The following is a 12,151-nucleotide window of genomic DNA, read 5'->3' on the forward strand; positions in this document are numbered from 1 at the left end:
GCAGCAAATCAGCATATTAGAATGATTTCTGAAGATCATGTGACACTGAAGACTGGAGTAATGATGCTGAAAATTCAGCTGCGCATCACAGAAATAATATTTTAACAGATATTCAAATAGAAAACAGCTGTTTTAAATAGTAAAAATATCTCACAATATTACTTCTTTTACTGTATTTTGGATCAAATAAATGCAGGCTTGGTGAGCAGAAGAGACTTCTTTAAAAACATAAAAAATCTTCTAAAAGCAGCCTCTGAGGCCGCGGCCCCGCCTCTACCCCCATCACAAAAAAAGAATTTGGGGACGCTTACGGGTTCCGAGGCCCTCCGTGGACCATGACAGGGGACTGGAGCCCTCCCTGGGCTTAACTGGGGAACAGGAGCCCTCCGCGGGCTACTCGGGAGCAGGAGCCGACACTGGAGCGAGCTCAGAGGATGGAGCCTTCACTGGAGTGAACTCCGGGGATGGAGCCGACACTGGAGTGAGCTCCGGGGATGAAGCCTTCACTGGAGCGAGCTCCGGGGATGGAGCCGACACTGGAGCTACTCGACACTGGAGCGAGCTCCGGGGCTGGAGCCGACACTGGAGCTACTCGACACTGGAGCGAGCTCCGGGGCTGGAGCCGACACTGGAGCTACTCGACACTGGAGCGAGCTCCGGGGCTGGCGCGCGGGCGCGCGGGCCGTCCCGGGAGCGTCTCGCCCCGGGGGCGAGCTCCGGGGGGGGGGCCGACACGGGAGCTACTCGACACTGGAGCGAGCTCCGGGGCTGGAGCCGACACTGGAGCTACTCGACACTGGAGCGAGCTCCAGGGCTGGAGCCGACACTGGAGCTACTCGACACTGGAGTGAGCACCGGGGCTCCACTCGGGCTCCGGCGGGCCTTTCTTCAGAGCAGCTGGTGGGTTTGACTCTGGAGCGGCCAGCGGGCTTGTGGGAGCCATGGCCAGCAGACTTGACAACGGCGCGGCCGGTGTTCTGACAGATAATGCTACGTTTAAGATTATGCTACCAACACTGTATTTATCCTACTGTAAGTGTAGGCTTAGGGTTGGGTAGGTGTACATGTTAATAAAGCCTCACACCTTATTAATAATCATGCTGGAAGCAAAATCTGATAGGTAGCTCTTTTTGCTATGGAAATATGCTACCATCTGTTTTAATGGGCGGTAGCAAACACCGGCGCGCTTGACAGCGGGGCGGTCCTCATACCACGGGGAGAAGAAAAGGGAAAACCAAAGATGACAAAAAACTGAAATAAAAACACGGGAGAAGGGACATCGCTTACTGTCTTGGTCTGGTCTTCTGTCACGACACACACACGAGGATAACCGGAACTAAGGAGCGTGGAGACGAGGAATATACAAAACAGTCTTTAATCCACGGAACACAGGGTACATAAACACAGGAGACAGCAGGAAACACATCCACGTAACAAGTAGACCAGACAAAAGGGAAACTGAACAGGCAGGAACTTAAATACAAGGGTAATTAATAGAACACAGTTGAACAGACTCATAATTAAACTAAACAAGGACAGGAAAATGACCAAATAAGGAAACACAGTTTGCACATGAGGAGCAAAACACACACAAAACACTGACCAGTCTGACAGAATCACACTGACCTTTAGATCTGGGGAAGAGCCTGAGCTTCTCACAACCTGACATTTGTCTTAAAAGTTATTTCCCTTAATGCACACAGCTGCATCTAGAAATAATCACCTTCATTAATATGTGCTTCGGCGCCACCTTGAAGTCACCCAAGAAAACATCAATGAAATGCATGAATAAAAAAAAATGTTTAAATGTCAATTAAATTATTTTGACACACACACATACATACGCATATTCACAGAACTTACTCTTAATTCATTTCATCTTCAAAATCATTCAGTTACAGTATCCTCATCATCTGTCAGCTGCTCAGTAATGAAAAGGTCGAGATATTTCACCTTCTCACACTCATTAAGATCATTATCAGACCATTTAATTTAAACACTGATCCTCTTTTGATCTGCAGATCATAACAACACTCTCTTACTTGCATTATATATAATATCATGCTTTAAGTCCAAACACAGAACATATAGTGAGAGGGTGCTAAAGAGACCAGCACTACAAGGACTAAAAATCATAAGAACATCTGCATACACAACATGATTCACTAAAATATAATCCAAGGCCTTCAAACATTTACACAAATCATCAATATAAAGAAAGAACTGGGGTCAAAATCCCTCCTTGTCTAACACCATTGTTAAAGGAGCTGAAACATTATTGCCCCATTTTATTTGCATAGGCATACCAATAAACCATACTTCTAATGTAGGTATACCTATATCTACAGGCAAAATTATTTTACTTACAGTATAAAATTATCTATATAGACAATATATAGTACCAATAGCTGTGAAACACACAGGTCACTAAAGACAAGTCAAACTGAAACTCTGCAGTTTGGATGAATTCTGAGCATGACTCCAAATGTGGTATAAATGTGTTGCAGGCTTGTAGTGGAATAGATGATGTGTGAATGAGAACTAACACTCCAGCTCTATTTTTTAGGTTTGTGGGTTCACAGGATTGGATGTGTGTGCATCTTTGTGTACATCACCATCTCAGCTGCTGAACTATTTAAGTGCGCAGGAGGAGAGGCCATTTCATCTGCGAGACTTCTGGGGAACTTGCGTTTACATTCCTATACTAGTTCTTTAGTTCTGTGAACATGCGGCTGTTTATCGCTGTGCTGCTGGCGTTGAGCTGTCCATTCAGCAGGTCTGAAGTTCTGCAAACATTCAATACATGTAGTGAGTTTTTCTCTGAAAGACAGGTTCCGGTGATTCCTGGCATCCTGAATCCGAACTCTGAGCATGCTCGCTACAAAAAAATCTGTCAGAGATATAATTTCACAAGTGTTGGTTCAGGATATACGTATGCAACTCTCTACGACACAGAAAGCAGGATTCCTGTTTTCTCAGCGTACAGATACACAGCAAGAGGAGATTTCATAAGACCAAGGATTCCATGGATGATCGAGCCGCAGGTGATTTCACAGCTTTTTTTTATGATGCCTCATTTGTCTGCTGTTATTGTGCATCAAGTGTTTTAGGAGTCATTCCTCACCTGTTTTCTTTTCTTTTTCTGTACAAGTCTTACGTTAAAGTTTGCCATTCAGTGCTGTTTTTGCTTCTAGTCTATCAACTTCTAGTGTTTTAAAGGAATAGTTCACCCCAAAAAAATACAAAATTCATTATTTATTCAACCTCATATTGTTCTAAACCCAAAAACACAAAAAATGAATTATGCAGGTTTTTTATGCAACATTAAATCAGTTAATAAACGCCTGCTTATGATGAATTTGAGTGAATAACTCTGAATGAAACATTGAGAAAACCACTTGATTGGTGAGTTGAGTCAGACTACTGTTAGGAGCTTTAACAGGCTGCTATATGGGAAAATAATTCTAATTTTATGTTTTACTTTAAAGCATAACTGCAAACAGGTTTGTAATGACTTCAGGGGGAGTAATAAATGACAGAACTTTAATTTCTGAGTCAGGTATTTTAGAAATCTCTTAGTGTTTAATAACTCTTTCTCTTTCTTGTAAATATACATCTGCAGCTCGATCCTCGTGTTGTTTGCATGACTGTTCCATATAGAAATCAGGCCACTGAAGAAGACTACTTCGAAAACCGCTATGGAGTGAATTGTGGCCACTTATTTCCCAACTGTCACGCAGCTGATGAATTCACGGCCAAATCTACATTCACACTCACCAACATTGTGCCACAAAATATCAGCTTTAATGCCGGCAGTTGGAATCGCATTGAAAACGAGACCAGAGATAGCATGAGTACACATTGCTATGACAATAACAATAAAGTTTTAGCCCATGTGCTGACCGGAGCTATACCTGGCAAAAACAAACTAAACAATAGAGTGAACATTCCCTCTTACATGTGGACGGCATTCTGCTGCTATAACAGTAGAAAAAGATTGTGGGTCTCTCAAGCTTACTGGGCCCTAAACAAACAAGAAAAAGACAATGAAGCGATCAGTAAAAAGAGCCTGCAAGAATTACAGCAATTTCTGAGTCAAAACTGGGTGAAAAATGTAAAGCTGTTTAAGAACTGTAACTAAAAATGTCTCAGAAAGCATCAGATGGGTTAAAAAAACACTGAATTATCGTTTCTGATGTTTGATTTGGAGGTCTGTCAAAATGCTTGTTTAGCTTTTCCAGAGTCCTAACTCATCCTGGTTTTAATTGCTGTCATTTTTCTCATGCAAGTCATTTTTTTGCGTTTTCATTTGAACACAAACAGTACTTTAATAAGCATGTACTGAAGCCCAGATCCTGATATATAAATGGACTGTCTGTAAATGTTTGTCTTTTTTCTAATAAAGCTTATGCAAATGTTGTCATATCAGAGTCATCTCACTGTCTAAATCCAGGGTTCCAAAACATTTCCATTCCTGGACCCACACAAGCATATTCCATCTCAAAACCCACCAAAATACTCTTAAATCTTTCGGAGACAACAGTTTTGATATATTACACACACACACACACGCACACACACACACACACACACACACACACACACACACACTGCTAGTGTTGCTGGACTATTTTAAAGATGTATTTACTGCCTTTCTGGGCCTTGAACTTGATAGTTCCCTTGCTGTCTATGCAGGGTCAGAAAGCTCTCGGATTTCATCAAAAATATCTTAATTTGTGTTCCAAAGATGAACAAAGGTCTTACGGGTTTGGAACGACATGAGGGTGAGTAATTAATAACAGAATTATCATTTTTGGGTAAACTAACCCTTTATACACTATAAATCTTATTGTACAAAAAATTTTACACCCTCAATGAAAGTCCATGGAACTTTTTGTAAATTAGATCATCCATTTAATGAAAACTGATCTGATCTGTTAGAAAAGATATAGCAACCCGATTCATATCCATCTGAAGGTCTGGCCTGAGTTTGGTGGTTGTAGTTTGAAAGCTCTAGGAGGAGACAGCTTTTATTTACTTTATTTTCAGAAAATATGAAATGTTGCCTTGCCAACTAACTGAAATAAGCTTTTCATCTAATACAGTGCTTGTCAAAAGTTTGGAAACATTATGATTTTTAAATGATTTTAATGAAGTCTCTTTTTATTAATCAGCATATTAGAATGATTTCTGAAGGATCATGTGACACTGAAGACTGGAGTAATGATGCTGAAAATTCAGCTTTGATCACAGCAATCAATTACATTTTACAATACATTCAAATGGTTATTTGAACTCTTTCACAATATTACTGTTTTAAGTTTTGAGCAGACTGTAAATGCAGCCTTGGTGCGCAGAAGACACTTCATTAAAAACATTTAAAAACTGTAATGTTTTGATAAGTGCTGTATGCATATTATTTCAGGTTTATTTAAATTAACAAAAAATGCTTTTTAATGGTTCAAGCGAACTATAATAATGAAAAGCACCAGATGACATACGAGAACACCAGATGCCATTTCACAGGTCAAACGGTGTGAAAGAAAATTTCACACTCAAAATTATTCCTGCTGATCCAGTTTCTCAGAAAGTGTGACCTACATGAGTGTACAGAATTAGATGTGTGAGCGTGTGGGTGTATGAGGGTTAAAGAACATTGTTCCTGCTGCAGAATGATCTACGTGTGTTAGAGAGGAGCATTTAAGTCCCAGCAGAGACCCATTCTGTGTTGCTGGACCTGAGCACATTCTCATCTGAAGGGAAGATGAGGCTGTTTATCGTGAGCGTCTCTGTCCTGCTGCTGCTTCTGGCTTCTTCATGCGTCTCATCTGAACTTGTAGACAAATTCAGTGAATGCGGTGACTTTTTTTTTCCGTCAAACGCCTCTGGTTATCCCTGGTAACAGTAATTATGAAAAAATCTGTCAACGATATGAGGAGAGGGAAAAGTATGTAACCCTCTACGACACAACGAGGAAGATCCCTCTTTTCTCAGCTTATAAATACACCGGAATACAACACTGAAGAAAAAAAGGAAAAGCAGTTTTACTGAATTTACTAAAACAATACACTTACAGTCTACTTAATAAATTTATGTTTGAGATGCAAACAATTTTATTTTGTAAAGTCTAAATGAAATTCAACACAGTCATCAAAACATGATATAATCACTTTGCAAGAAAATGTTCAAATTGATTCAGATTTCCAATAGGGCTTAACGATTTTGGAAAATAATCTAATTGCAATTTTATTTTTACCAATATTGCGATTGAATATGCGATTATTTTTTAAAGCTCTTTATGTTCTGTATTATTCAACAAAGACAAGCTAAAAATCATTGTATAGTATGACCAACACAATATTAGATAGATTAAACAGAAATGTTATTTTCTGTGTTACGATGAAATTAGGTGATGCATGAATTGATATGAATGACATTTTTATTAAACAACTACAATCACAGTATATTGACTGATTTGTTGAACTTCCAACCTTGTAAGCATGTAATAATTATGGCAACATAAAGCACTGACAAATAAGCCTGGTGTAAACATTAATATACAAATCACACAAACTAAAGTAGATTGCAGAAATATAAAAACAAATCTGTTGCTTTACCACACTACTTTAGGTAATTCACAGTCACTGTAATAAACATATGTAAACATGTGGACTGCACTTTTTAAACACTGTCTGTTAACTTTAGACCAGCGGTTCTCAAACTTTTTTGGTCGCGCCAAATAATTTCACTAAAACATTATGAAAAATTCATGCTTTTTTAATTTAAAAAACCTACAGGGAAAAAACACCTGCATCACTTGAAACATTGAAAAATAGTCTAGAGAGAATAACTGTTATTATTATTATTCTCTCTGTTATTTATTTATTTATTGTAGGTTTCTTGCTGTCCGCTAAGGCATAGGACACACAGGCTTTCCTCCTCACTAACGACATTAAACAGTGTCTACACCGGACGTGAGCGGCAAAATACAGTAGAACCCATTATAATCAGTGACGCTGTCTACACTGGAAGCGACGCGACGCGACATGACACGACGCGACATGACACGACACGACATTAAACTGATGCCTTGTTCTATTTATGACGTACTGACACAAAGTTAAAATGATTTGCAACGGTCGCTTTGTCGTGTCCAGTGTACAGTAGAGCTGTTGCGGCTGCCCCCCAACTGCTCCCCGGGCGCCGCAGCATAAATGGCTGCCCACTGCTCCGGGTGTGTGTTCACGGTGTGTGTGTGTTCACTGCTGTGTGTGTGCACTTAGGATGGGTTAATTGCAGAGCACTAATTCCAAGTATGGGTCACCATACTTGGCCACATGTCACATCACTTCAGATGACCCGCGCACCCCCTGCAATACTCGTGCGCCCCACACTTTGAGAACCACTGCTTTAGAAAGACTTTAAATAAATAAATAATATATATATATATATACAGTATATATATTACCTTATTATATATATTATTTTAAGGTCGACGTCTTCAGTAATGAAATGCACAGTAACTCTGTTACTGCTTGAGTAATTTCAATGTGCCATTTCGAAGTACGTTCATATTAGGTGCGTTCGACTTCATGCGGCACCGTGCAAACCGATCGGCGGCTGACTTGAAGCAGTGCATGCTGGTTAGAAATTTTGTCCGACTTGAACCGGCGCCGACGCTATGTCACTGTCACGTGTGGCATCAAAGTACCGCTTAAAGTATTATAATACTTTAAGTTTAAGGAAGGAAGGAATTATCACAAACAGAAAGATTATTAGAAGCCTTTCTTTTTCTCATGATTTCGATCTTATAATCATGCATGTATTTTGTAAGAATACAAATAGTTAACGGAATAAACATGTTTAAATAGTATAATGTGCACCAAAGATTTTTTTCAAGATATTGTTTTTACTGCTAAATTATACAGTCAGCTAGTTTAATTTCATAGCTTATATATTTTTTGTCAAATGTAGTTTTTCTCTGTAATGAGGACGTGAGTATTTAGTGGACTGCGTTTAACAAAGGGTTTAAAAGACTGACCATTAGTTCCACAAACACAGTATTGATATCCTGTAGGGGTGTAGAAAAAAAGTAGCGCTGGTGTTGGATCGGGATTGGCCAATTCTTAGAATTTGGAATATTCAATGTAATCTTACACTGCAAAATAATAACTCAAAAAGATTAAAAGATAACATCATAATTATTTGAAAGTGACGTGACATGTGGCCAAGTATGGTTACCCATACTCAGAATTAGTGCTCTGCATTTAACCCATCCTAAGTGCGCACACACACAGCAGTGAACACACACACACCGTGAACACACACCCGGAGCAGTGGGCAGCCATTTTTGCTGCGGCGTCCGGGGAGCAGTTGGGGGTTCAGTGCCTTGCTCAAGGGCACCTCAGTCGTGGTATTGAAGGTGGGAGAGAGCGCTGTACATTCACTCCCCCCATCTACAATCCCTGCCGGACCTGAGACTTGACTCCTCAACCTTTGGGTTACGACTCTGACTCTCTAACCATTAGGCCACGAGCCATAAAAACAGACAATTAATCGCGATAATCTTCATAATCGCCAAAGCCCTAAAACAGACAATTAATCGCAATAACCGTGACTATTTTTAGACAATTAATCGTCAGCCAAATTGCATAATCGTGACAGCCCTAATACACAGCTTCTCTCTCTGTCTAATAAATTAACACTTGATGAATTACACTTTTCTGAGAATAGAATATTGAAGTGGAGATCGCTAAACTGCAAGCTAGCCAGTGTTTTCAGAAAGCAAGCGCGTTTATCCACAGTGGAGAGAGGGTGCGTGCACAGGGTTGTCAGGTTAATAAAGGTAAGTAGCACACTTAGCAGATATTTCCGTATTGCACAAGTGTGAAGCTCTGTTTTGGGGATTACGTCTCTATATATCAGGCAACCCAGTTGTGTTCCTCTGCGACCAGATTAAACCTTGTTGTAGCCTATATATTATGCTCCAATCATTCTTTTTTAGAAACCTTGCACTTTTCTACTCCGTTTTAAATCGTGTTCTTGTATTAAAATTAAGCACGGTCCACTGCAGCACACGTGCCACAATATCGATACAGGGCCAGCTGTATCGATACTCGTATCGTCAAATCTCTGTGACGATACATCGTCGTATCGATGTATCGAACACAGCACTAGCTGCCACTGTCTATGATTTCTAGTAGGCCTAATAACCAAACAGCAATAATGCCGAGGAGAAAAAAACCATAACTATGATTGTCTGTAAACTTTCGGATACTTAAAGCACTCTCAGATACCGAAAGTATTTTCTGTTTATCATTTGTAATTGTATTTTTCCCGCCTTATTACTTTATATTTGCATGTATGTTTTGAAGCTATATTTATTTGGTTATGTTCTTAACAATTGTTTTGATTTATTATTAATTTGTAATTATTTTAAAAAGTAGCCTGCTTATATAATTTAATAAAAATGCACAAAATAAATTTGATATAATCGTTGACTTGATAATTGTAATCGAATCGAATCGTGAAACCAGTGACGATTCACACTTCATCACTGTACTACCCCATATAGCAAAACATGACAGACTCAAGCCCTAAAAAGGGAGCACACGCTTTGGACGTGCAATTCTGAGAACACTAAGGAAATAGCACGTTTTTTTCCCACCTGTTTGGACACTTCAAACTTTGGACACTCAGTGTTTTCCGTGACCCCAAGAACCCCGTTAAGAACGTGCGTTTTTTTTGGCAAACCACATGTTGAAGACATGCATTTTGCTGTCAAATCGCACACTTTACGGGTCAGTGTGCAATCAGACGCCGACCAGGCATATATAAATACTTTGACTTGTCATAGTTTGACTTCCCATGCTCGCGTGTCTTAAAGGGATAGTTCACCCAAAAAATAAATTTTTGTCTTTAATTACTCACCCTCATGTCATTCCAAACCCGTAAGACCTTCGTTCATCTTCGGGAAACACAATTCTTCTCCTTTGTGTCACCCTAGGTGCCATTTTCGAGAGTACCACGACGCATGCGTGTTCTACGTCAGCAACACCACACGCATGCGCCTTGTTTACGAGCAGAGGTAAGCACGTGTATGCACCTAGGGTGACACAGAGGAGAAGAATTGTTGAATAAAGTTGTTATTTTTGTTTTCTTTGCACACAAAAAGTATTCTCGTAGCTTTGTCAAATTACGGTTGAACCACTGATGTCACATAGACTGTTTTAATGATGTCCTTACTACGTTTCTGTGCCTTGACTGTGGTAGGACCCTTGCTGAGGGTCAGAGAGCTCTCAGATTTCATCAAAAATATCTTAATTTGTGTTCCAAAGATGAACGAAGGTCTTACGGGTTTGGAAGGACATGAGGGTGAGTAATTAAAGACAGAATTGTCTTTTTTGGGTGAACTATCCTTTTAAAGTGCTTGAACAGCGTCAGTTCCGCCAGCTACAAAGCCCATTAAAAAATCTGAGTAATCAAAAACCGGTAATAGATTGTTTGGTGTGTTCTGCCGAATGTCCAGCAGTTCATCTGTGGTAAAACTGATTGTATTTGAGAAACAAAAAACAGGACAAACTAACAAAAACAGTAAAACAACTTGAGAGCTCCACACTGAGGCAACCGTCCACAGCGCCATCTTGAGGTTGTATTTACGGTATTTATTTGAGGTTGTATTTTTTTTTCTCGGTGTAATACAACTAATTTATTTTTGAAAGTAGGCTACCGTACTTCTTGATGGTGGTTTGTAGGTTGTATCGGAGGAAACAATTCGAAATGTATCCATTAACTCCTTTTTCTTCCACAAATTTAACAGGCCTACAGTCTGAAGTAATCCATTTAGCTATTGCATTTGTTCAGATGTACACTCACTAAATTTGTGCTAATCTCAGTCAGCATGGTTTGGCGGAGCTTGTTGACTGTAGCAGCCACGGTTATGCTAAATGCAAAGCTCGCTAAAACATACTTTGAGTTCAAGAGGTATTTCAGGCTAACTGCTTCGATGATATGCAAATTCCTTATTGCTGATAGTGCAAAAGACTTTGGATTTAACAGCGGTTCCATCTGGATTGATTTTGAATTTAAATTTTCCCTTCAGAGAGACAAGGATATATTTGTCATTGTTTTGCATCATACTTTTCACTACCGCTTGCAAGGTTAAGACGATGGCTGGAGGTCTGTGGTGGGGTGGGGCAGGGTGCGTTAAATGTGTGTGTATATATATATATATATATTAGTGATGTCCTGTTCGTGAACAAATCATTCTTTTGAAATGGTTCTTTGTAGTGAACAGGATGAACCAGTTTACCAAATCGATCTGAATCATCTGAAACAGTTCGTGCCTCGATCAGCACTGATCCACAAGTTGCTCAATCAAAACTCATTTTTAGATGTGTCACTCCAACTCGAAATGAGCCAATATATGGGCGTATATGATCAATCCGCCAATGGTTTCATAAAGTGGGATGAAATGTTTCTGATGTCTTTTGCTGAACAGCAGAAAGTTTAACAAATAGAAAGTATTGGAAATATAACACTGATCCAATGGCTGTAGATTTCAACTCAACAGTAGCTAATACTGTGACAGCAGTTCTCTCTCTTGAATCAAGAGACGATTAACAGTTCTCAAGTCACCAGTACACTGAACTGAGAAAACATTTGCATGCAGTTGTCTGGGACGGCGGTAAACTTAGTTTGACGTTTGACATTCATTAGACATTTGGGTTTTTTGCCAATTAAACTCTTTGCAGCTTTTATGTTTTCAGCCCAAACTACCTCAGATAGACATAAATATATGCCCTTTGTGTTGCACAAGGCTTAATTTCTAGGAATTAAAAAAAAAAAATTAACCATTTAATTCATTAAACAATTTAACTATGTGACATTATAATATAAAACTAATACTAAAATGTTCGGGAAAACATACCTGTTATTGCACAAAGCTCCGTTTTTGGAATTACAATTTTATGTTTTTTATAATAATTTTACAAATTTTAATGTATGCAATAATATAAATCCATTAAACGACAACACCATTTGATCTAAAGGTATCAAACAAACTGTAAAATATTCAGAATATTATGCCCTATAATGCACAAGGCTTGGTTTTTCAGATTATGCCTTTACTGTTTTTATATACAGTACTGAA

General features: G+C 39.2%; 1 protein-coding gene across 1 annotated transcript; it reads left to right on the plus strand.

Moving 5' to 3' along the window:
* Nucleotides 1-2,726: 2,726 nt before the first annotated feature.
* Nucleotides 2,727-5,832, plus strand: LOC107559755 (endonuclease domain-containing 1 protein-like). Its single transcript, XM_016243692.1, has 3 exons — nucleotides 2,727-2,776; nucleotides 3,661-3,999; nucleotides 5,760-5,832. The coding sequence occupies exons 1-3, from the start codon at nucleotides 2,727-2,729 to the stop codon at nucleotides 5,830-5,832; spliced, it is 462 nt and encodes a 153-aa protein (XP_016099178.1).
* Nucleotides 5,833-12,151: the final 6,319 nt, after the last annotated feature.

The sequence above is a fragment of the Sinocyclocheilus grahami genome, unplaced genomic scaffold, assembly GCF_001515645.1.
Source record: "Sinocyclocheilus grahami isolate Dianchi unplaced genomic scaffold, SAMN03320097.WGS_v1.1 scaffold697.1, whole genome shotgun sequence".
Classification (NCBI taxonomy): Eukaryota; Metazoa; Chordata; class Actinopteri; order Cypriniformes; family Cyprinidae; genus Sinocyclocheilus; species Sinocyclocheilus grahami.